Source organism: Podarcis cretensis (assembly GCF_951804945.1).
Source record: "Podarcis cretensis genome assembly, chromosome: 1".
NCBI classification, from domain to species: Eukaryota; Metazoa; Chordata; class Lepidosauria; order Squamata; family Lacertidae; genus Podarcis; species Podarcis cretensis.
Genome location: NC_137170.1, coordinates 84,580,350 through 84,601,781, shown reverse-complemented (window position 1 = coordinate 84,601,781; position 21,432 = coordinate 84,580,350). Strand labels below are relative to the sequence as shown.

General features: G+C 45.8%; 1 protein-coding gene across 6 annotated transcripts; it reads left to right on the top strand.

Moving 5' to 3' along the window:
• SERPING1 (serpin family G member 1) lies at nucleotides 1-19,542 on the top strand. 6 transcript variants are annotated; one of them, XM_079947486.1, is made up of 12 exons: nucleotides 1-229; nucleotides 3,983-4,087; nucleotides 4,207-4,311; nucleotides 4,431-4,535; nucleotides 5,359-5,463; nucleotides 8,392-8,496; nucleotides 10,381-10,867; nucleotides 11,494-11,631; nucleotides 13,627-13,830; nucleotides 15,123-15,265; nucleotides 17,104-17,323; nucleotides 18,863-19,542. In XM_079947486.1, the coding sequence occupies exons 1-12, from the start codon at nucleotides 170-172 to the stop codon at nucleotides 19,111-19,113; spliced, it is 2,028 nt and encodes a 675-aa protein (XP_079803612.1). In that variant the 5' UTR covers nucleotides 1-169; the 3' UTR covers nucleotides 19,114-19,542. The 6 variants fall into 6 exon arrangements, with proteins under 6 accessions (XP_079803612.1, XP_079803613.1, XP_079803614.1 ...); XM_079947487.1 differs by lacking the exon at nucleotides 3,983-4,087 and having other exon boundaries at nucleotides 2-229; XM_079947488.1 differs by lacking the exon at nucleotides 5,359-5,463 and having other exon boundaries at nucleotides 2-229.
• Nucleotides 19,543-21,432: the final 1,890 nt, after the last annotated feature.

Here is a 21,432-nt window from a genome sequence, read left to right as displayed (position 1 = left end):
GCAAGCAGCCAGAGAAGGGGGGCAAGGAGAGGAAGCAGCTGACTGGAGCAGATATTCTTCAGAAATTTCTCCAGTGAGGAACTGTGTTAGTCCCATGCAGGGAGCAAGTGCACTCATCTTCTTTGGGGATTAAATTCAAGTGTCTTTCTTTGGCAGGATTTCTGCCACCATGAAGATCTGGCTGATCCTCCTAGGCCTGGCCGCAACTCTGATACCAAGCTTCTCACAGGTGAGTAGCAGAGGTGTAAGCAACACAGAAAGGGATCAGACTAGATGACATCTTAGGTTACCTTCCAGTCAGGGCCAGCCCTGCTCCCTAATATTAGGCAGAGTGGTTTGGAGTGCCATGAGAAGCAGGAGAGGGCTTATTTAACAACTTATTAGTGCATTTTTGATGCCAGGAAAGGGAGGGCTCCTTGTGGGATGTTCTGCCTCGGGTGCCAAAACAACTTGCCCAGTCTTGGGTAGTTATTTATGCAGCTTGACTTGGGGAGGAGAGGAGGCAACATTCGTTGTTCGGTTTCAAGCAGCCAGATATCTTCAGCTGGCCTTCTTTCCAGCTCTACTGTTCTGTTATTACATACTCCTCCCCAGCTTCAGAAAAATCGCCACAAAAGACAACAGCAAGCCAGGAAGAGGCAATGGCTGTGTTATTTATTTTAATTTATTTATTGAATTGATATACCACCCTATACCCGAGGTCTCAGCAGTGGCGTAGCGTGGGTTGTCAGCACCCGGGGCAAGGCAAGTAATTTGCGCCCCCTAACCCGTGGATTTGCGCCCCCTAACCCGTGGATTTGCGCCCCCTAACCCTAACCCCCAGATGTTGTGCCCGGTGTGGCCGGCCCCCCCTACACCCCCCACGCTACGCCACTGGGTCTCAGGGCGATTCACAGAACAAAATCAGAATGTAAAACCACAAAATATATAATCAAAATAAAAACAACAGCCCAATAACCCCCCAACCCCCCCCCCCCAATGTTTTAAAAGGGTATAGAATGCCCACTTTGGGCTCTGATCCTGCCCACTGTCAGCTTCAGTCCCACCCACCACGGACATGTAGAAACCCCAGACAGTTTACTCCCTGAGGTAATGTGGCCCTTGACAAAATATTGTCCACCCCTGTCCTAAATGATCCACAGCATGCTTATTTGAAAGTTCACTCCCCTCAAAGTGCAGAGGACTTGCTTTAGAGAAAACATGTTCAGGAAGAGGAGGGTAATGGAAAGTACTGTTAGTTCTCCTTTAGAAATCTAACATGCAGGACAAAGCTGCACCTTTGAAATGCACTCTGCCCAGCCCTTGCCTCCCCCACCTGCCTAGCCTGCACTACTTTGTTTTGGTTATAGTCCTTCTACTGGTTGCAGACGGCTTCTGACCTGGACACATATCAGTCCCAAGGAGAGCTGGAGTCATGCCAAGATGCAGACTGGGAGATTCCTGGTTCACACCTTGCCTAAACTTACCATTGTTACTTCCTGGTTTTCAAGTTGCATTTGGAACAACTAACTCTCAAAACCTATAGCCTGTTGTGGGAATCTGTCGCTGCTACAGGTGTGTCCAGCAGGGCCCCAGGACAGTTTAGGATCCACATTCAGATTGCAGTGCTGAACCATCTGCCAGCAGGCTCCTCCTTGTCCTGCTTATTTTAACACATGGGATGCTGAAGCCAATGAGAGCAGCAAAGCTATGGGAGTCCTTCAGTGGCTTCTGGAGAACCGGTGGTGCGCCCTGCTCCCAGAGTTTTGACACCTTTATGCCTCTTGAAAGGGCCCTCCAAACTCTATAAAAATCAACATGCACATGCTCAGGTTTGGGGTTAGTTTTAAAGCAGTATTATCTTAAGGCTCCATTGGCAACCTCAGTGCTGCAATGAGGAGGAACGTATGTGAAGGAAATACAAGGCAGCCTGGCTGGTGGAACACTGAGTGGACAGCACCTGCCTTCCCAAGAGCCTTCTCCCATCCAAGTTTCTCCTTTCAAGTAGGAGGCAAGGAGAACTGGGCTCTGTTGCCTGGGCAGGAAAATTAGCCCAAGATTCAGATTTTGCTTTCTTTTGAGGCAGTGGGGAATGGAGGATTAATTAGAGAGGGGCTCCTCTAGGGCAGAATTGGGGTCAGAAATTAATTGCAAATTAATCAACTGAAGGGTCATCAGGGTGGGTAACTGATGGTAAGTAAATTCACTGAAGTAGCACTGATATGAATGGGAAGTTAGCTGACCTGCCTTCAGTGGTGTGGGGGTTATGCTGAGGCAGGAAAATGTGTGGTCAGAGGAGTGTTTGGGTACTCAGATCTCATTTTTTTGCATTGTAGTCTCTCGGGAAGGTTACTTGTCTCCAAGCACCATCAGTGCTTCTGTGACCTGGGTGTCCCCTTGCAGCAGAAACATGTAGGATTCAAGAGTGGTTGGGTGTTTTGGGGTCTCTGACCCAACCTCTGCTTTGGACTCAGGTTCTTGGGCAGGCTACTTGTCTCTAAGCACCATCAGTTTGCCTTCTGTGAAATGGGATGGGTGCTTTTGGGTTGCAGTATCAAATTCAGGGTCAAATATGTGGTTTGGTATTTAGGACTCAGATCTAACCCCTGCCTTGTATTTGCTTTGTAGTCTTGGACACTTGTCTCAGTCTAGTCCAATATGTTATCTCTCTCTCTCTCTCTCTCTCTCTCTCTCTCTCTCTGTGTGTGTGTGTGTGTGTGTGGTTGTGGACAGCCAAAGCCATCTGGCAACCTTAAAAGTAGGACATGAGGACAGCAGTACTACTTCCTTGTTAATTTTCCTGCATTTAGTATTGAAAGAGAGAGAGAAAGATTGGGAGGGGGGGCGTGTTATGATGTGGTATGAGCCTCATCTGTGTACATGAGAAAGAGAGGAAGGCTGTGTATGTTGTCATCTCCTGGGCTTACCCCATCTCAGATAGCTGCATGCTTTCAATGACATCTTGAATATATTTAATTCCTTCGTAATATTTGTCAGGGTAAATAACAAGTTATCCAGTGGGCCTGCCTACCTGTCCATCACCTGACATCACAAACTCCACTGCATCCAGGTCATTTGCACGGGGTTAACAGGTGACAATCCCCTTTTGGCCCAGCCGTGTCTTTACCTGCCCCACATCCAACATCATATATGATGCCACATGTTTGGACTACTAGTCCAAATAAACACATTTGAATTTTAGCTGCCAATCTCTGTTAAATTCAGTTGTGGGCAGCAGAATGGGATGGCGGCACTCACATGAGCTCCAGTCTCCCACATCACTGCTAAATGCCAGAAGGGATAGTGGAAGGGGGCAGGTGGTGGCGAGGCTGGTATGGCAAAGATGCAGTCCAGTGATCCTAAGTGTGAGCTGAGCCATCAATCCAACAAGCTCAGTGTCTCCTCCTTCTTCCTTTTGAAGACTGGGGAAGGCCCAAACCTTAGCATGGACAACGACAGTCCTTTCTGCTCTGGGCAAACAAACAAGAACTTCTGTGAGTGGGCTGGGCTTGTGATATTTGTTCATGTTGGCGCCAGCACCTCTATGTCCTTGGTGCAGGAGTGCCGTTTCAGTATCTGATGTACTCTCAATCATCTCCCCTGAGGAGTGTCTTTACAGACAGGAATGACGGGAAAAGCTGGCGGCGGCAGCTCTTTAGGAGGTGCCTTACTAGACGTATCCAATATCTCAGGGGGAGGACACCACTCCGACAACCACTTGAAACTTACCCAGGATCCAGCTCCTGACTCTCTTGATCACTGTCCCCCGTCTGTCAGCCCAGCCACATCTTGAGGCTCCAGTTTCACCTCCCTCACCCTACCTGAGCCCTTCCTCAAGTCACCCAGTTTCTCCCACCTTTTCAGTGCAATTATTTGTCCACCTGCTCTAGAACCCAACACAGTTTCTGATTAAAAGAATGAAGCACATTTGTTGGTCATGATAAACCAGAGAACAAAGAATTTCCTAATGGGGATTTATTCCTCCGTGACTTCTTGCAACAAGGGGGCGCCAGAAAAGAGCGTAAGAGAAGCTGAGAATGACGGACCTGAGATGACTCAACCCACAAACAATGGCGGATGGAATTGGTTCAGGAATATCTTCAGACAGGTGTGTTTGTTAATCTGGATTAGAATAAAAATTAGGTCCTTTATCCTTAACCCCTTGTTCCCAAGAGAACAAAGACTTTCCTAATGGGGATTTATTCCTCCGTGACTTCTTGCAACAAGGGGGTGCCAGAAAAGAGCGTAAGAGAAGCTGAGAATGACGGACCTGAGATGACTCAACCCACAAACAATGGCGGATGGAATTGGTTCAGGAATATCTTCAGACAGGTGTGTTTGTTAATCTGGATTAGAATAAAAATTAGGTCCTTTATCCTTAACCCCTTGTTCCCAAGAGAACAAAGACTTTCCTAATGGGGATTTATTCCTCCGTGACTTCTTGCAACAAGGGGGTGCCAGAAAAGAGCGTAAGAGAAGCTGAGAATGACGGACCTGAGACGACTCAACCCACAAACAATGGCGGATGGAATTGGTTCAGGAATATCTTCAGACAGGTGTGCTTGTTAATCTGGATTAGAATGGGAATTAGGTCCTTTAGCGTTAGCCCCGTGTCCCCAAAGCAGCAACTATTGAATTATTCGTTTAGAAAGAGAAGCTATTGATAGCTGAACAGTTTCTGGTTGAAGAAAGAAGTGTTTTAATTGGTTATGATAATCAGGAGAACCACAATTTCTCTAATGGAGATTGGTTTCTCCATGACATTTTAAAAACACAAGGAGGTTGTATTCCAAAGAATCTGGAGGGTGCCATGTTGTGTGGGGGGTGTTGGCCACAGAGGTTGCAGATGCAGGAATAAATGATTCTGGGATCCCTCTTCCCTTCCAGGATTATGAAAATGAAGAATGAGAGCTGCAAAGTACTATAGGGGCTTATGCACTTACAACTGAGAGCAAACTGCAGGAGCAGAAGGTGTGGTTAATAATATGGACTAGAATGGAAATTACTTTATCCTACTACTAGTCCAAGTAGACATATTTGAATTTTAGCTGCCAACCCCTTTTAAATTATGTTGTGGGCAATAGAATGAGGGAGTTCCAGTCATGCTTCTGGATAACAGGACAGAGAGGAGAAGGGATGAGACATTGGTGAGGTCAGTGTGGTGCAAATGCACTAGTGCAATCCAGTGTCCCCACCAGGATGTTTGATTGTGCTAACCTTGCCACTGCCTCACCTCTCTTTACCCCAGTTTGCAGCAGGGATCTAGAACCCAACACAGTTTCTGATTAAGAGAAAGAAGCACATTTCTTGGTCATGATAAACCAGAGAATGAAGACTTTCCTAATGGGGATTTATTTCTCTGTGACTTCTTGCAACAAGGAGGTGCCAGAAGACAGCATAAGAGAAGCTGAGAATGACAGACCTGAGTTGACTCAGCCCACAACCAATGGCGGATGGAATTGGTTCAGGAATATCTTCAGACAGGTGTGCTTGTTAATCTGGATTAGAATGGGAATTAGGTCCATTTTCTTTAACCCCTTGTCAGGGGGGTTGGACTGGGTATATGCTCTACCTCTCATTTAATATGCTCTACCTCTCATTTAAATCGGAACCAGTGATGGCGGTGAATGCCCTGTGTGAATGTCTGGAAGCAGATGGAGGACAGATGGCGATGAATGGATTGAGGATGAATCCCAACAGGACAGAAGTATTATTTTGGGGGGACATGGGGCAGGTGTGGGGGACTCCCTGGTCCTGAATGGGGTAACTGTGCCCCTGAAGGACCAGGTGTGCAGCCTTGGTGTGCAGTCATTTTGGAATCACAGTTGTTCGTGGAAGTGCAGGTTAATTCTGTGTCCAAGGTACTTGTTTACCAGCTCCGTGTGTTACACTAGCTGAGACCTGCCTGCGCACCATCTTGCCAAAGTGGTACATGCTCTGGTTATCTCCCACTTTGACTACTGCAGTGTGCTCTGTGGGGGGCTACCTTTGAAGGTGACACAGAAACTACAGCAATCCAGAATGCAGCTGCCAGACTGGTGACTGGGAATGGTCCCTAGGACCGTATAACACCGGTTCTGAAAAACATGCATTGGTTCCCAGTATGTTTCCAAGCACAATTCAAATTGTTGGTGCTGACCATTAATACCCTAAAGAGCCCTGTCCTGTATACCTGAAGGGGCATCTCTGCCCCCATCATTTAGCCTGAACCAGCTTGAGGTCCAGCTCCAAGGGCCCTCTGGTGGTTCCCTCACTGCAAGAAGTGAAGTTACAGGGAACCAGGCAGAGGGCCTTCTCTGTGGAATGCCCGCCCCCCCCCCCCCCACCATCAGATGTCAAAGAATTAAACAACTATACAACTTTATTGAAGATATTTGAAGGTAGCCCTCTATCAGGGAGTTTTAATGTCCAATGTTTCACTGTGTTTTTATACAGTGGTACTTCGGGTTAAGAACTTAATTCATTCCGGAGGTTCGTCCTTAACCCCAGGTACCACTTTAGCTAATGGGGCCTCCCACTGCCGCCACGCCACTGTCGTGCAATTTCTGTTCTCATCCTGAAGCAAAGTTCTTAACCCGAGGTACTATTTCTGGGTTAGCGGAGTCTGTAACCTGAAGCGTCTGTAACCCGAGGTGTGTGTGTGAGTGTGTGTGTGTGTGTGTGTGTGTGAGAGAGAGAGAGAGAGAGAGAGAGAGAGAGAGAGAGAGAGAGTCTATATGATGCCTTTAGTCCCTTCCAACTCCTGGGGTCCTGTATCTATTAAGGGTTAGATCTGATATAATAATTATTATAATAATAATTTATTATTTATACCCGCCCATCTGGCTGGGCTTCCCCAGCCACTCTGGGTGGCTTCCAATGTAATATTAAAATACAGTAATACATCAAACATTAAAAGCTTCCCTAAACAGGGCTGCTTTCAGATGTCTTCTAAAAGAACTTAATTCGTTCCGGAGGTCCGTCCTTAACCTGAAACTGTTCTGAACCCCAGGTACCACTTTAGCTAATGGGGCCTCCAACTGCCGCCATGCCACTGTCGTGCAATTTCTGTTCTCATCCTGAAGCAAAGTTCTTAACCCGAAATACTATTTCTGGGTTAGTGGAGTCTGTAACCTGAAGCGTCTGTAACCCGAGGTACCACTGTATTTTTTTGGAAGCTGGCCCAAGTGGATGGGGCATCCCAGTCAGATAGGCAGGGTGTAAGTAATATTCAAGCTGGTGGCCATCACTGGCTCCTGGGTGTCATGAGCCCTATGGAGATGTCATGGAAGGGATGGTCAGATCCTGAGGAGAGAGTGAGAGGTTGATGGCTCAGAGGAGGATCCTAGAAGGTTGGGAGAAGTGAAATTGGGCCTCCAAAAAATGTCTGAGCCAGAGGAGGGGGCCAGTGATCAATGGAGTCAGGAGCTGGATACTGGGAAGAGTCCAAGCAGGTTGACAGAGAGGTGTTACACCCCTGTGTTTTCAGACACCTCTAGTCATGAACTCCCTAAAGTGTAGCCACCGTCACCTCCTCCTGTCAGTTAGAAAACTCTTCCTTCTGGGGAGGTCCTTACAGTAAGTTGGATACTGAGCCAGCACTGACTCCACCTCCATCTCCCAGCACATGGAGACACCAGTGCCAGCATGAACAAACCTCACAGGTCCAACTCACTTGGAGGAATTCCCATTTGCTTGCCTAGTCCTGAGATGTGTGCTGCTTTCCGCCCTAAGGGCTATGCTTACCCTGTTTTCAAAAAGAAGATGGGGGCGGGTGTCTCTTCTTGGATAATCTCAGCTCATTCTTAGCCATGTAATTCATCTGCTGTGTTTTTTTTAAACTTTGCTTTCCTTCCACTCAGTTTTATGCATTCTGAGTCCAAGTTCAAGTTCATCATCTAGCAGTGAAGTCCAGGACACTGCAGGAGCAAATTCCGTAATGAAAAAGTACTTTATTTTATCTGCCCTGAATCTGCCAACATTCAGCTTGGCTATATGTCTACAAGTTCTAGTGTTACCAGAGAGAGAAAGAAATATTTCTCCATACCATGCATAATAATATTATAAACTTCTATCATGCTACCTCTTACTCGCCTTTTCTCCAAACTAAAAAGTCCTGGAAGCTGCAATGTTTCTTCAGACTGGAGTCGTCACTCCATCTCCTTGATCATTTTAGTTGCCCTTTTCTGAACTTTTTCCAAGTCAACAGTATCCTTTTCGAGGAGAGGGGACCAGAACTGTACATGGTATTCCAAATGAAGTCAAACCACAGATTTCTATAATGGCATTGTGCTATAAACATTTTAATTTTTATTTCATTTCCTAATGATCCCCAGCATGGAATTTCCCCCTTTTTCACAGCTGCCGAACTTTCGGCAGACATCTTCATCAAGTGATCCACTGCAACCTCAAGCACATTGTCCTTCGTTTCAGGGTCCTGAGGTTACGGAAGAGCCAACCCAGGCCACGAGAAGCAGCAACAAGGAAACCAGAACATGGCGCCCCCTCAGCAAGATCCTTAACCTTCAGGACTCTCAGGTGTGACTATTAATCCTATGAATATTTGGAAGTGGCCTTTTGCTGGGAATTACTTCTTTCACCTTTGCTCCCTGTTTAGTTTAGATTTTAGTTGTTGTCTGAGAATGCTAATCGGGATTTATTTTGTTTTGCATTAGAGATTTGTACCTTAGTTATTGAATTTTAACACTCAGCTTTCTAGTCTCTCTCAGCTGTACTCTTACATATCTTTTCAGTAATTAATCTAAATGCCATGAGCATGATTAAGGTACCTCTGGGGTAGCTCTGATATACAACTCCTCCACCATAATCTCCAGCAAAAGACAAGAGTGCCCTGGCTGCTAGAGCTGATCCAGACTCTATTTCTATTTGAATAAGAAGCACATTTATTAGTTGCAACACCCAAAAGAACATTGATTTATTGTCTAAGTATTGTTGTGAGTTGTGTGTGTGTGTGATGTCTTTAGTCCCTTCCAACTCCTGGGGTCCTGTATCCATTCCATTAAGGGTTAGCTCTGATGTAATTATTATTATTATAATATTAATTTATTATTTATACCTGCCCATCTGGCTGGGCTTCCCCAGCCACTCTGGGCGGCTTCTAACCTAATATTAAAATACAGAAATACATCAAACATTAAAAGCTTCCCTAAACAGGGCAAGGTTTGGTAGTTGTTTTTCTCTTTCACATCTGGTGGGAGGGCGTGCCACTACCAAGAAGGCCTTCTGCCTGGTTCCCTGTAACTTGGCTTCTCGCAGTGAGGGAACCTCCAGAAGGCCCTTGGCACAGAACCTCAGTGTCCAGGATGAATGATGGGGATGGAGACGCTCCTTCAGGTATACAGGACCAAGGCCATTTAAGGCTTTAAAGGTCAGCACCAACACTTTGAATTGTGCTTGGATACGTTCTTGGAGCCAATGCAGATCTCTCAGGACTGGTGTTATGCCACTCCCAGTCCCCAGTCTAGCTGCCGCATTCTGGATTAATTGCAGTTTCCGGGTCACCTTCAAAGGTAGCCCCACACAGAGCGCATTGCAGTAGTCCAAGCTGTTCTGTTCTAACTAGCCAAGTGTAAGATAATGGCCTTAGCTGAAGTACACTCATTAGTATTACCAAAGAAGCTGCCTAGGGCAAATGGATGGGCCTTTCCCTTTCCCACCGGGCTGGTAGTTAGAAGAATAATGGAAGAGTAGTTGTGTGTGAGCTGAGCAAGAAGGTAGAGAGACAGAGACATGTTTCAGATACATGTTTGCTTGGTGCTGGGCTCTGGGGCTCACCTGGGAACCTAATGAGGAAGCAAGATCAGTTAGGGAGTTAATGCTGTGAGCCCCTCTCCCTGCCCCATCTTAGGCTCTGCTGGCCTTCATTCCAAGGAAACCAAAACCTGGGCAAGCACCCACCCTGGAATGCCTAGAATTGCCCTCCGCTCAGAGATTGAGATAGCGTGTAACAGTACAATAGTGATTTCGAACACATTTTGTACAGAGTTGAACCAAGCTACACAGCTGTGGGCAGTGTGTGGCAGCTCCATCAACTCTGGTGCCTGCCAGTAAAAGCAACCTTAGAGGGTGGAACTAGGGGGGTGATAAACCCTCTTTTGGGGGAGATTTTGGGGGTGATTTGTGAGTTTGTTTGGGCCCTGGGTGACAGTGAGGGTGGATGGGTGGAGTCCTGGGTAAGAGTCAGGAAGCTGAGAGGCATTGGGTGGGGAGCTGTGTCAAAAGAAGGGAAGAATAGATTTATTAGTAATTTGTATTAATATTGCATTGTGTATTTTTGTCACATTAGTTGTTGTTTTAACTTCCTGTATACCTCTTAGACATATTTTTATATATCAAGCAGTATTTGAAATGGCATTTTTAAATCATCATCTATTATGGTATATTGCTAACACTATTTGACAGGGGATTCCAGTTGAGAATGAGGATAATGCTACAGTGAAGCTGGAAGAAGGAGGCGAGAGAGAAAATGAAGGGAGCCATGAGCAAAAGGAAGCTACTCATTTGGAAGTTGCATCTAACAAAAGAGATGGGGGAGCAGAGGGCAATGAATGTAAACAGTCAAGAGTCTCTGAGGTTGGTGTCAAGGAATGTCTGGATGACCCAGAGATGCCTGCTGGGACCACAAACACAACAGAGCTAGCCACAAGAATACCAACAACAGCAGAGGCAACGGCAAGTACCCCTTGCACATCCAAACAGTGCCAACCACGCATTAATCCATGGGCCACGTGTGCTCGTGCCACTACAGAGGATGAAAAGAAGTTGTTTGAGGCTCTAACTGAATTTTCTGTGGAGTTCTATAAAGCAGCAATCCTACATGAGAAGCCTGGCTCTAACTTGATCTTTTCACCCTTCAGTGTCGCAGTGATGCTCTCCAACCTATTGCTGGGTAAGGCCATACCTACCTTCAGGTGTGCACATCATCACTTCAGGCTTAAGACCTCTGCATCTGATAATTTTTTTTCCTGCATGGAAATAATCTCTGTGTAGAAAAATGGGCATATATCAAGATGTATAAAGTACAGCATGATTGCTCCTCTGGCAATGAGCCACTGCAGCACATGCCAGCCACGTGATTTAATATTATTATTATTTCCCTAAATGGTGTTCCCAGAGCTTCAGCATGTCCTTTCCTTCTCAGCTTCACCTGGTGGACCTCCAGCCCCTCATATATTATCATTTATTCAATTTATTTCCCCCGCTTTCCTCCTTACCTGCTCCATCACTCAAACCAAAAGTGCCAGCGTGTATTACAAAAAGCAACAATGAATGCCTCAGCTCAGCACAGCTTGGCAAACGCTTCCTTGGGTCAGTGACAGGTCAGGGCTAGAGGGCACATAACCAATGGTCAGCACCCCACTTTCCCTTGAGTCACCCTGCTCTCTTCCTGGTCCTGTTGGTGTTGTGGGGCGGGTTGTCACTCACTCCTTAATAAATTCCTCACCAAACTAAGGGAAGCCATGGCCTATGCAATGACAGATACCTGCTCCTGACAATCCTGTCTTTGCCATCCAGGCACCTGCAATCAAACCAAGGACCGTCTTGAGAGGCTGCTCTTTTATCCTGAAGGATTCACATGTGTCCATAGAGCACTAGAGAGTCTCCAGAAATCAGAGGCCTTGACCTCTGCCAATGCAATGTTTTTCCAACCAGGTGAGTAAACTACCAGGTTCAAGATTCCCATACACCGTCTTTTCCCATGCACCAACTTCTCTCAGGTAAGATCTTAGTCACACTAACGGATGTGTGTCTCAAAACAGAAAACATCTGTGGAAATTGGTTTTATAGCTGTGGAACATAACTGAAATGTTCTCCATATTTCCATTTATGGATTATAGCTGAATTAAAGGGATGCGGGTGGTGCTGTGGTCTAAACCACTGAGCCTCTTTGACTTGCTGATCAGAAGGTTGGTGGTTTGAATCCGCTTGACAGTGGTTAGCTCCCATTGCTCTGTCCCAGCTTCTGCCAACCTAGCAGTTCAAAAGCACACCAGTGCAAATAGATAAATAGGTACCACTGCAGCAGGAAGGTAAATGGCGTTTCCATGGGCACTTGTCACAGTGTCCTGTTGTGCCGGAAGCAGTTTAGTCAAGCTGGCCACATGACCTGGAAACGCCACCTCCCTCAGCCTGAAAAGAGAGATGAGCGCCACATCCCATAGTTGCCTTTGACTGGGCTTACCGTAACTGTCCAGGGGTCCTTTACCCATTTTTTTAACAGTTTGAATTCCCCAAACTGTTTACATTAGATATTCAATCTCTTGTGGTTATCAGTCTCCGGGCTAAAGCACCCCCCTACTGCAGTGCTAATAAGCTTGATTTGAGTCTGTCCTGGTGCACATCTCAACCCTGCAATATGAAAAATGAACATTCGTGAGACCAGAAGGTTGTAACAGATGGATCTGTGAGCAGGATCCTAGTTAATACCTGCTGCTCTTGACCAGATTTTAGCTACAGGAAATTATATGGCTAGCCAATTCCTATGTAACACCCCCACTCACACAAACCTTTTAAAAAAATCCATGAGCATAGAACTTCATGTTTAAATTAGTTATGGTTGTCAACTACCAATTTATGCCTTTTAAATGTATGGCTGACTGACCTGTGAAAACATGGTGGGAACATGTTCAGGACGGGCATGTGTGGTAGGGAAGAGCTGCTATCCTGGCACTGGCATCGCTACCAGGGCATCTTACCCATAAGTGCTAGGGGTGTGGGGCACCCGGGTGCCAGGCTATCAGGGGTGCCAAGTCAAGAGTCCAGGGCCCGAGAGTTGAGTCCGGGGAAGAGTCCACCCGTCTTCTGCTGCGGGCAGCTCTCCACCCCAACCCCCAACCTTCCTGCCCAGCGTCTGACGGCAGAGTCGTCATCAAAGTCTTAAGGTGCCACAGGACCAAAGTGAGCGGGCGCTCAGGGTCCCCGGACAGGTTTTCGCAAGCCGCCCGCAGAGGCTTGCCACTTTGGTGCCCAGTGGCCACCAGCCTTAACTTCCCTCCTTCCCTTTCTCTGCCTCCCAAATTTTAGGTGCCTTGCTGGAGACGGAGGGCAACATATGAGCAGGGAGGGCAATGCAGGCGACAAAGAAATCGGCTCAGCGGAGTCCCTGGCCATTTCATTTGATTTGTAACCCCCTCCCTGTCGCCAATACCCGGCATCCAACCAAGCTCTGGCTGCAGCAGCTCCGTCCAGAAGGCAGGGAGGTGCCGGGCAGATTTTTGCACCCTGGCACCGCATATGCTTAAGGCAGCCCTGATCGCTACTTAGCAGGGTGAGGTAGGGTAGCAAGATTGGGGCAACACATGTGCACCAGCATGACCATTGAAGGTTGTGACAATGCAGGTGCAACAGCGAAGCTGCTGGATTAGCGGTCCTGCAGGTGCAACCTTGCACCCTTGACCCCACCACTGCCCTGCACACAAACCCCATCCAGATAAGCAGCAGCAGCAGCAATGCCAGGAAGGCAGCTCTGCAATACCACCATATCTGCCACTACTGAAAATGTTCATGTGTTCCACAGCCATGAGAGCCATCTCTGTAAATACCTGGTGTTTAGCATGGGTTAAGAAGTCCTCTCAAGATAACCCACAAGAGCAAGACGTATGTCTCAAGGGGGTATTTTTCTGTCTCTGGTTTTTTCTTCATGAGCAGCTCTCCCCTTGGAAAACGATTTCCGCAACCTGACAAGGATGTTCTATAAAACCAAACTGGCTCACCTTACTAATAACAGCAACCAGGATGTGGCGGACATCAACAGTTGGGTGAGCCAAAGTACTAACAAGAAGATCAAGAAGATTGTGAATGAGCTGGATTCTGATGCCAAGATGATACTCCTTAATGCTGTCTACTTCTACTGTAAGTAGGAAGGTTCTAGGGCCTTCTGTCCCCCAACGTCTGATCCAGAGAGACTGCTCACCCAAAGCCAGTTTGGCTTCCCTACCCTTTGGCACTCAATTCCTGAAACACTGGTCCCCAGGCAGATTCCAGTTAGCCCCCCTTTCCCCACACCATGGCATGTCTCAAGGTTCCACCATTACTGAGCTTTTATATCACTTTAAATTTCAAGAGACCTCCCATCAGTTGACTTGTCTCAACAAAAATCGATATATATGATATAGAAATACAAAGCCCACACGCAATACAAGTGTGACTGATGAGAAAGGTGATGGGCTACATATAGTCCCCATCTTCTATGATTCTTAACTGCACAGGCAGCCTGCACTGATAGAGAGGTTTCCCCACAAGTGGAAGGCAATGAAGCCAGCAACAGGAATATGATGGTTGATGCAGGGCAAATGACTTATCCACCCTTATCCCACGCAATGGTTGGCCTTCCACAAAGGATGTAGACATGCTGGGCTCTTGACACTCCTGCAGCCACAATCCTCACTGTATGCATACCCAAACAAAAATACTAGCTGGAGAGGAAAATGTTCTTTTTTAATATATATATGGGGGGAGGGGAGTAATGTAGATCCTCCCTGCTCCATAACAATTAGGAACTATGGTGCTTGGAGAGCACAAATCCATTCTGGAAGCAGCCAGTATTTGGCTGGGACAGGCAAGCTGTTATTTTAGTAGGGACAGAACTGTGCTTCATCAATGCCAGGTTGTGAAACGTATAAAGAGGAGTGAGTAGGAAAGTTCAGGGACTTTCTTTAGCATTACCCTTACAGGTGCAAGTTTAGATTGTGGGTTAATTAAATATGAGGTATGGTGTCTTTTTCTTTTAGTCTTCAAAAATGCATAACTTACTCTGCAACCTGATGATAGGGTGGATTCTCATGATACTAGACATGTGGTCATCCAACAAAACTTCTTAGCAGGAGACTCGGGAAAGACAAAAGGATCTACTTCTTCATACAGCACATAATTAAACTGTGGAACTCCCTGCCACAAGACATGGGGATGGAATATTTGTGTTTTTGTAGTTTTAACTGTAAACCTCAGTCTGGGAAAAAGCAGCATGTAAATGGTGGTGGTGGTGGTGATAGGCACTAGGCATAATGCCTTTATGTTGTGCTTGTGCGGCTTCCTGGAGGCCTATGGTTGGCCAATGTGGAATTTGTACTTTTTAGTTGGTTTCAAGCAGAGCTCTTCTGGTGTTTATGCCTCAGTAAGCTGATCCAAGCTCTTCATCTTTTCAGCCAAGTGGAAGGAAATGTTTGTAGAGAAAGACACAAAGAAGGCAAAATTCTACCGCCCAGGCTTAGCTCCCATCAGTGTTCAAATGATGATGAGTAAGAAATACCCAATGGCCTCCTTCATTGACCACAGCCTGCAGGCTAAGGTAATGCCCATGGGGATTGGGAGAGGCTTACATTTTCAATTTCTAAGACCTGGTTCATGCACTCTAGTAAGGATGGCTTAAAACAAAGAAAGCAATATATTAAAAAAAAAATATTAATGCAATGAACATACCATAGAAGCAAAAACTAGTATCAGCTTGGCTTAAAGTTTAGCACTCCCATCCAAGAACCTTGGGAACTGCAGTTCTAAGGTGGTAAAAATTGCCTTCATTCCTAGCAAAACTACAGTTTTCATGTTTCTTAAACTAGTTTCACACTTGTTGAAACTTGCAATGCAAGGATGCTCTTATACCCTCAGCTCCTAAGGCATGCCTGTTCTTTGGTGGTCCCGCCAGCTTGGCTATCTTGTGCCTGTCTTGGGTTTCTCCTTGAACAGTTGCTCCTGCTGTTGAACTGGGTCACATCTGTAAAGACTTAGACTAGTTTGGTTTGTCAATTGCTTCTTGCAGCTGGTGGAAGTCCCATAGCAATTTGTAGAACAGAAAATAAAACACAAAAATACAGTTCAATCAAATAACAATTAAAACAATACAGAACAAATATATTGCAGTCATCCAAAAAGTCACCAAAATACAAAACATGCACCCCATATCCAACAGGAGAAGGAACATCAAACAGGCTTAGTGTTCCGTATATAAATAATCGTTTTATGATTTGTGTGTGTGTGTTAACTTTACTCTGTTGAGCCCCCACAAAACCCTTTCTTCTTTTCCAAATATAAAAGGGAGAGGGGGGAGGAGGATGAAAAATGGAAAGCAGCAAATTAGAGCTATACCATATTGGTCTGAATATAAGCCACAATTTCTCCCCAATTCTGGTTTGTATAAAACCTAAGTCTGGGATAGCCAGTCTAATATAAGCAACATGCTTAAGTCAATGCATGAAGGGTTTAGTGTCATGGTGGAAGGAGTCCTACCAGGTTTCTTCTAGGTCATTTCCCCTTGCCTTGGGAGGAAATAGGTAAGCAAGTCCATTGTCTCTGCCACATGTGAAGAGGTTTGAGCTGGTTGCCCCAGCTTAGCTGCATGGCTCTCACCAGCCAAGCTACTCTCGAGTTTCTATACCAATAATTTAGGAACTTTCACCACTTTGTAACTAAGCTAAGCTTTACTGCCTGTGCAACTTTTTTGAAGCTCATGAATCTGACCTTTGGAGAGTTTGTAAGTAAAGAAAAAAATTTTACCTTGCCAAACATGTGGTCTTTTCCTCTGCTGGGGGGAAAGGGGAACTTTGGGAAGAAACTTTTAAGAGTACGTTTTGGAACTCATTTGGAGGGGCATATTTTAAAGGTCCAGCAGCCTATATTCCCATGCTTTATTTTGCTTCATATTTTGTGATTTTAAATATCTGCTGGGGTACTTGCCCCAAACCTGGATCTTGGGTCCATGGGGTCACGAAGAGTCAGACACAACTAAATGACTAAACAGCAACAACAACCATATACCATATATATATATGTATGGAAACCACATAGATGGCTTACTCTCCAAGTGGTGCAATGGGTCAGTGCATCTGGCTGTTAACTTCAGCCATTTTTGTAAAAGGATCTCACAACCTTCTCAACAAGTGGTGCTGATTGCCCAGTGAGTTGTTCATTGTGAGATGAGTTCAGAAGCTGCATCTGGTTTTGTGTGGGGTTTTTTAGATTGTAAAAAGCACTGGACCATACCAGATACTTACAGTATGTAGATATAGTTTCAAATAGATCTTGTTTGAACAGTATGGGGAATCTTGTGTTTCGACCAATACAGCATTGGAAAAATGGGGTGCATGAGAATATGGGAGAAAGGCAGGAGACTGATGGTGTTTAATTTGCTAGGTTGGCCAGCTGCAGCTGTCTAACAACATGAGCCTGGTCATCATCATGCCCCGCTCCATAACTCAAAATCTCACCGAGGTGGAGGAGCGCCTCAGTGCAGTTGTCTTCAAGTCAGTGATGACCAAGCTGGAGAGCACCCATTTCAAGCCTACCGTGGTGTACCTACCCAGATTCAAGGCGGACACTTCCCAGAACCTCATGAACATAATTGGGGAGATGGGTAAGAAAAATAAAGCTGGAGAGAGGAGAAATGAGCTAAAGGCAAAGAAGCATTGCTCCTTTTCAGCATGAAGGATAGGTTGTGTCAGTGATAGAAAGAAACGCTAACCCCCACACTCCACCACCCTGTCACCAGTATATTTAATTGACTCAAGCCCAGGAAGAAGCTGATTTCACACCATTGTTCACAGAGCAGGACTGGCTGCATGGCTTTAAGTGTCCTCAACTGCAGAGAGATAGTGCTTCTACTCCATTCCTTCTCCCCAAACTAGATTTCTTGGGATAAGAAAAACAGATGGAAGCAGCACTGGGAAAACATGGGTGGTGGTTACAGGACAATAACCATGTCATCTGAGCCCTCCATTAAACATGAGTTCACAGGGCATAGTTATTGGACAATAAATGCCTCAGCTGGAAGCCACCAACTTCAGTGTATTAACAGTACTGTCCTTCTGTCCTTTCTTCTCCCCACAGGCCTGATTTGCTACCATTTATTTGCTGTAAAAGAATTGCAGTGCCAACCTATCCGGTGTGGCTAAGCAAAGCACGATGCCTTTTAAAGATTCTTGTGTCTGCTTCTAGATTAGCCAATGTCTTTTCCTCTTGGAGTGTTCTGTGTTTGTGTGTGTGAAATAGTGATGTGGTGCTAATAAAGAAATAAGAGGGGAAAGTAATAGCTGAAGGAAACCAATTCTCTCTCACATGCACACACACACACACACACACACACACACACACGAACAGAATCTGGCTAATTCAGGAGACATGCATCACTAATTCCCTACCCATGTTAAAACAAGAAGAAATAAATTGGGCTAAACCTGCGAAAGGGAAGCTTTAAATTAATGTTGCTGGGGACTTTTGCTGACTGGAAAATACTTCTAAGTCAACATTATAAGAATATCTTTTCCTTGAGGAAGGGCACTACTGGTTAATATAACACTATTGAATGCTATATGGCACCTCCATTTTAATTCTACCTCTAGCTAATTGTGGGAAAGTGTTGCCTTGGAAGTACTACAATGTTTGCAGGCATGTACCGGGATCTCAACAACAACAACAACAACAACAACAACAACAACAACAACAATAATAATTTATTATTTCTACCCCGCCCATCTGGCTGGGCTTCCCCAGCCATTCTGGGCGGCTTCCAACAAATATTAAAATACCGTAATACATCAAACATTAAAAGCTTCCCTAAACAGGGCTGCCTTCAGATGTCTTCTAAAAGTCTGGTAGTTGTTGTTCTCTTTGACATCTGGTGGGAGGGCGTTCCACAGGGAGGGCGCCACTACCGAGAAGGCCCTCTGCCTGGTTCCCTGTAACTTGGCTTCTCACAGTGAGGGAACCGCCAGAAGGCCCTCGGCGCTGGACGTCAGTGTCCGGGTAGAATGATGGGGGTGGAGACGCTCCTTCAGGAATACTGGACTGAGGCCAACCTAGCTCTGCTTTGAAGCCCATTTCCAGCCAAAGGAGAAGAGAGTTCAGGTTTCATCTAATATTATCTTTATGCATTTAACCCAACCTTCTCTTTCAGATTTTGGCTTTTTCTATGATGCCGATCTGTGTGAGATCTCCACGGATAAAGAAGTGGCCGTGTCCAGTGCTCACCACAGGGCTGTGCTGGAAATCAGCGAGGAAGGAGTGGAAGCGGCAGCTGCCACAGTTGTCTCCCTGGCACGCACAGCCAATATCTTTGAAGTGTCTCAGCCCTTCCTTGTTGCAGTCATGAGGGATAATGGGTTCCCAGTCTTCATGGGGCGCATCAACAACCCACAGGCAGCATAACATTCTCCTCCTTGCTCCTGTCAGCTTCTGCCAGACACCCACAGGATTGCCCCGGTTCAACCCTCACTGTTTACACATGAAGCCTTGTGCAAGTGGCTGTAACATGTTCCTTTGGTATTTCCTCCCGTTTTATTCCTTTGCGTTATAATTTTATCCTCCCATTCCTATGCCTTTTTTTAAAAAAAAAGCTGGTTTCCCTCCCCCTTGTCATTTTTCTGTTGTTGTTTTTTTTTTGTTTTTTTGTCCTTCCTTTGCATCACTGAGCAATCCACCTGTTCCCATTCATGCAGAAGGCTGGAAAAGAGATCTCCTCTGTCAAGAGGTGCTCCTCCTCCTTCTCCTCCTTTTCCCCATGTAACCACTGCAACAAACCATTCAGCCTCTTCCATTTCGCCTTCATAAGGAATAAAGCGAAACTATATTGGCTCACGGGACTGTGTTACTGCCATGTCTGAGGCAGAAGTGTGCCTGTGTTGTGTTGCTTTAGGCTGCAAGTGGAGGCTCAGCCAATTAAATGATTCTCCAGACCAAGGAAGGGAACCTACCACCACTAGCTACATGCCCTCAGCGGATTGTGTCATGGCCTGCATGCCCATAATGGGCAGAGTTGGGGCAAAAAAGGACAACCCAGAGCCAAAAATGGCGGCGGGGGGGGGGAGCCCCTTACGCTTTTCCTTGCTTCAGGACACAAGGATGTCATGAGTCAGAGCATACATATGGGATGGACCAGAAACTAAGGTCCAAGGTCCACAGTCTATGGTCAAGAGCACTGCCAGGTCTTGTAGCCTCATGTGCCTGTGGTCTTTCAGGCTTGGAAGTGGCTCAGCTATCAGTCTATCAGATATGGTGGCAGCTGGAATGCTGTAAGGCTTGACTGGCCTGGTTTGGCCTTGCTGCTACCTAACTCCACCTCTTGCTCCATATAGTTCCCTTCCGCAATTGCTATTTACTCCTCTGATGAGGACTCCTGGAGTGGAGAGCATGACTAGTGAGCCACTTGCTCTAGAAAGGGTTGTGAAAATGCAGGGAGGCTTCTTTAGCCTATCTTTCCTAGGCCATCCCTTGTTAAGGATGCTAATTTAGAAAGCTTCCTGCATCCCCCCAATTCATCTCAGAACTAGATGAGTTGTCATTGGCATCCATCTATCTCAAGAGAAAATGGAGTGTGCCTCCAACGGCGAAGTCAAACTGCAGTGTTAGCAGCACCAAAGTGACCTCCACAAAGAGCAAGCCTGGGCAGTGTATATGGGGGGGCCTTGGCTGCCCAGACAACAAGCCTTGGCCTTACTGATGTGATCCAAAGGAAAGCAGAGCAATACGTTTGGCACCAGTTTGGCTGCAGGAGTTGCTGGAAAGAAGTGTACAAGGCACCATCCAACCATCTTAGGGACTCTGCTCCTGATTTGTGTAGGCTTTACGCCTTAGCCTTTTCTTCTCCTGAAGATATCCCGCAAGGCAGCTGAGGTTGAGGATTAGAGTTTTCCTTTTCCTAGATGGGCTGGCTACCTGACCTGACCCTCACTTCAAAAAACCTGCCTTCTTGACTGTTGAACCTGCTATTGGTCTCATCCGCTCAATCTGCCTGGAGCTTGTCTTTGCAGGCAGGGGAAGTCCCTAACTCACCAAGGGTTTGAAACCCATCAACTACCTTCATCTGGTTTAGCCGGCCAGTCAAAGGGATTCCCAGTGTGTGGCTGGTGTCACATGGTGACAGCTTCTAGGAGCCACAGGTAAGAGCTGAGTGTAAGGTGGAGACCAAAGGTGGACAAATGACCCCAGAATGAAGGGAGCACATATCATTTTCTAATGGAAAAAGTGTTATATTCCTGGAGTCAGACACATAGAAAAGCATTTGAGCTTATTAAAAAATTTCAGACTCCCGACATCACAGCTGGATATCTCTTTAAACATACTTCAGTTGATTTATTTATTTATTTTTTAAAAACTGATATTACACAATGTTCAACTTCATATTATACAAGATATTACAATAAAAATATAATACATTATTAATATTATTATTAATTTATTATCATCATACATAAATAGGTTAACCAGTTCGTAGCCAATAGGGCCATGCACCGGATTCATGAGTGTAACATAGCCAATTGCAGCATACCGTGGCCTTAATTAACCAATCATTTGTTGACACATACCAAATGTATAATGTCCTCATTGTCTATTGGCAGTAAAAGTTGGTGGCTGAAGATTGTTACATGAAATCTGTTAAGCAAATCTGTGGCTTGAAATCGGTTACTTCAAATCCATTGCTTGAAATCTCCACCGCTTTTAACATTTAACATCTCAGCTTTATGACTA